The 2,006-nt window shown below is 39.0% G+C and overlaps 1 protein-coding gene across 1 annotated transcript in view; it reads left to right on the top strand.

Moving 5' to 3' along the window:
• Positions 1–704: 704 nt before the first annotated feature.
• LOC101847939 (phosphatidylserine synthase 2) overlaps positions 705–2,006 on the top strand; it is a gene marked incomplete at its 5' end in the record, with an annotated part of 17,282 nt that continues 15,980 nt past the window's right edge. Inside the window, 1 exon segment of the mRNA XM_005092612.3 lies at positions 705–806. Within this exon segment, the coding sequence (XP_005092669.2) occupies positions 705–806 (102 nt within the window).

Here is a 2,006-nt window from a genome sequence, read left to right on the forward strand (position 1 = left end):
CCCCACCGGGGCAGTGCCACTGACTGTAGTGTCTTTAGGCCTCTACCCAAAGGGGGGACATTTCTCGTTCAAGTAAGCACAGTAGAATTGTGAATGGGCTGATTCATCAATGTCACGCTCATAAGTGTGCCTGATCTACAACAGGGAACTGGTGCTTTTTCTTTCCTAATCCTTACTATCATCATTTTCCTCTACTTCTTTTGTATGTTTGTCACACTCTTGTGACCGGCTATTTCCGGGGCGCCTTGATAGTCAAAGCAGACTTACTTGTGCTGTTGAAGCTAGAGAGGTGAGCAGAGTAAGTCTGATTCCCTGTAAGGACTTCTCTGTTGACATCCACCCCTCGGCGTTCATAATATGACCTTATTATGCAGTTCTGAGCGCCGTAAAAACTCGACTAAAATTTAAAAAATTAAAATTAAAGAATTCATAAAACCGCGGGACACCCGCCGGTACAAGCGGAAGGGAAAAAAATAAAACAAACAATAATAATAATAATAATAATAATAATAATAGATAGCATTTGTATAGCGCATATCCCCGCTCAACAGCAGGCTCTATGCGCTTTACACTATATTATTACCCCAGCAGACCATAGAACACTCTGAAACATTCTCAGCTTCCCGGGAAGCATACAAAGAACGAAAAATGAACTAACATGACCCCCCCACCCACCCCCACCCGCCCCCCTCTCTCACCCACAGGCGCGCCCACACCATCACGGCCCTGGTCATCTTCAGCTGTATCCTGGTGTACGTCGCTCTCTTTGAGGAGCCCACGCTGGACAGAGACTACAACGCCAAGAGGTGAGGACTAGAGCTGGGCGAAGAAGCGATTCCGGAACCGATTCCCACGATGAATGTTACGAAAGAAAAGTTCCGACTCCTTTTTATGAAAACCAACGGTTTCCAGTTACTTTGATCCTGAAAATGTTTTTTTTTTTTTAGAATTTGCTTTTGAAAAATAAAATTGATGCTTCGTAGTGTTCCGAAATCAAGGTTCTCCTAAATCCTGAAGATGTTAGGGCCCAAACAGGTAACCATCTGAAGAAGTCGCATCTTTAGAAAGTGAGTAATTGGGCTCGAAGTCCATTCCTACGATTCCTAGCTTTCAATAATCGGGAACCTAGCCGCCCAACACTAGCGAGGACTTCTGAGGGCTACCTCACAGATTTTTCTTTGTTGTTGGGTTGGGGTTATTTTATGTATTTATTTATATATTTGTTTATTTATTTATTTATTTATTATTTGGGGGGTGGGGGGGGGGGGGGGTTCTTTCTTAGCTGTCCCCGCGGTTTTATGCCCCCCCCAAAATTTTCTGAAATTATGCAAACTGAGCCCAAAAATGTGAAATTGTGCGATTCTGTTAATTTTAACAAAGAATGATAAAGGAAAATAATAAGAAATTATGCCAAAAAATGATCAAATTTGGCTAAATCATGCGGGGGTGCATAAAACGACGGGGACAGTCTTAGGTTTGTTTTTCTTTTAGTCAAGCATTTTAAAAGTTTGTCAATTCTATTGTCTTTGTTTTAAAAAAAAATATCTAAGTACTTTATCTTTTGTTGATCTTTTGTTGTTTAAAAAAATTTAATTTAAAGTATTTTAACTTTTGTTGATTTTTTGTTTTGTTAAAAAAAATCTAGTTACATATATTCTAACTTTTGTTGATTTGTTAATTGTTTTTAAAAATTTTAGTTAAGTATTCTAACTTTTGTTGTACTTTAAAAAGATATAGAAAAGTACTCAATTTTTTCTTGTTCTGTTTTAGTAAGGTTTTTTGTTTTGAAACCCCCCCCCCCCCCCCCCATTGTTTTGTATGTACTGCTCTATCTGTTCTTTCTGTGATAATTTTTTTTCTTTGTTAAAAAAAAATATATTTCAATATTGTTCAATATTGCTTCTTTTTCCCTATCAAACATCTATATAGGGGGCTCTCGTGGCCTAGAGGTTATAGGTGTTGGCCTCTCATTCAAAGGTCCCGGGTTCGAATCCGGGTAGCGACCG

The sequence above is a fragment of the Aplysia californica genome, unplaced genomic scaffold (genome assembly GCF_000002075.1).
Source record: "Aplysia californica isolate F4 #8 unplaced genomic scaffold, AplCal3.0 scaffold00049, whole genome shotgun sequence".
Lineage (NCBI taxonomy): Eukaryota > Metazoa > Mollusca > Gastropoda > Aplysiida > Aplysiidae > Aplysia > Aplysia californica.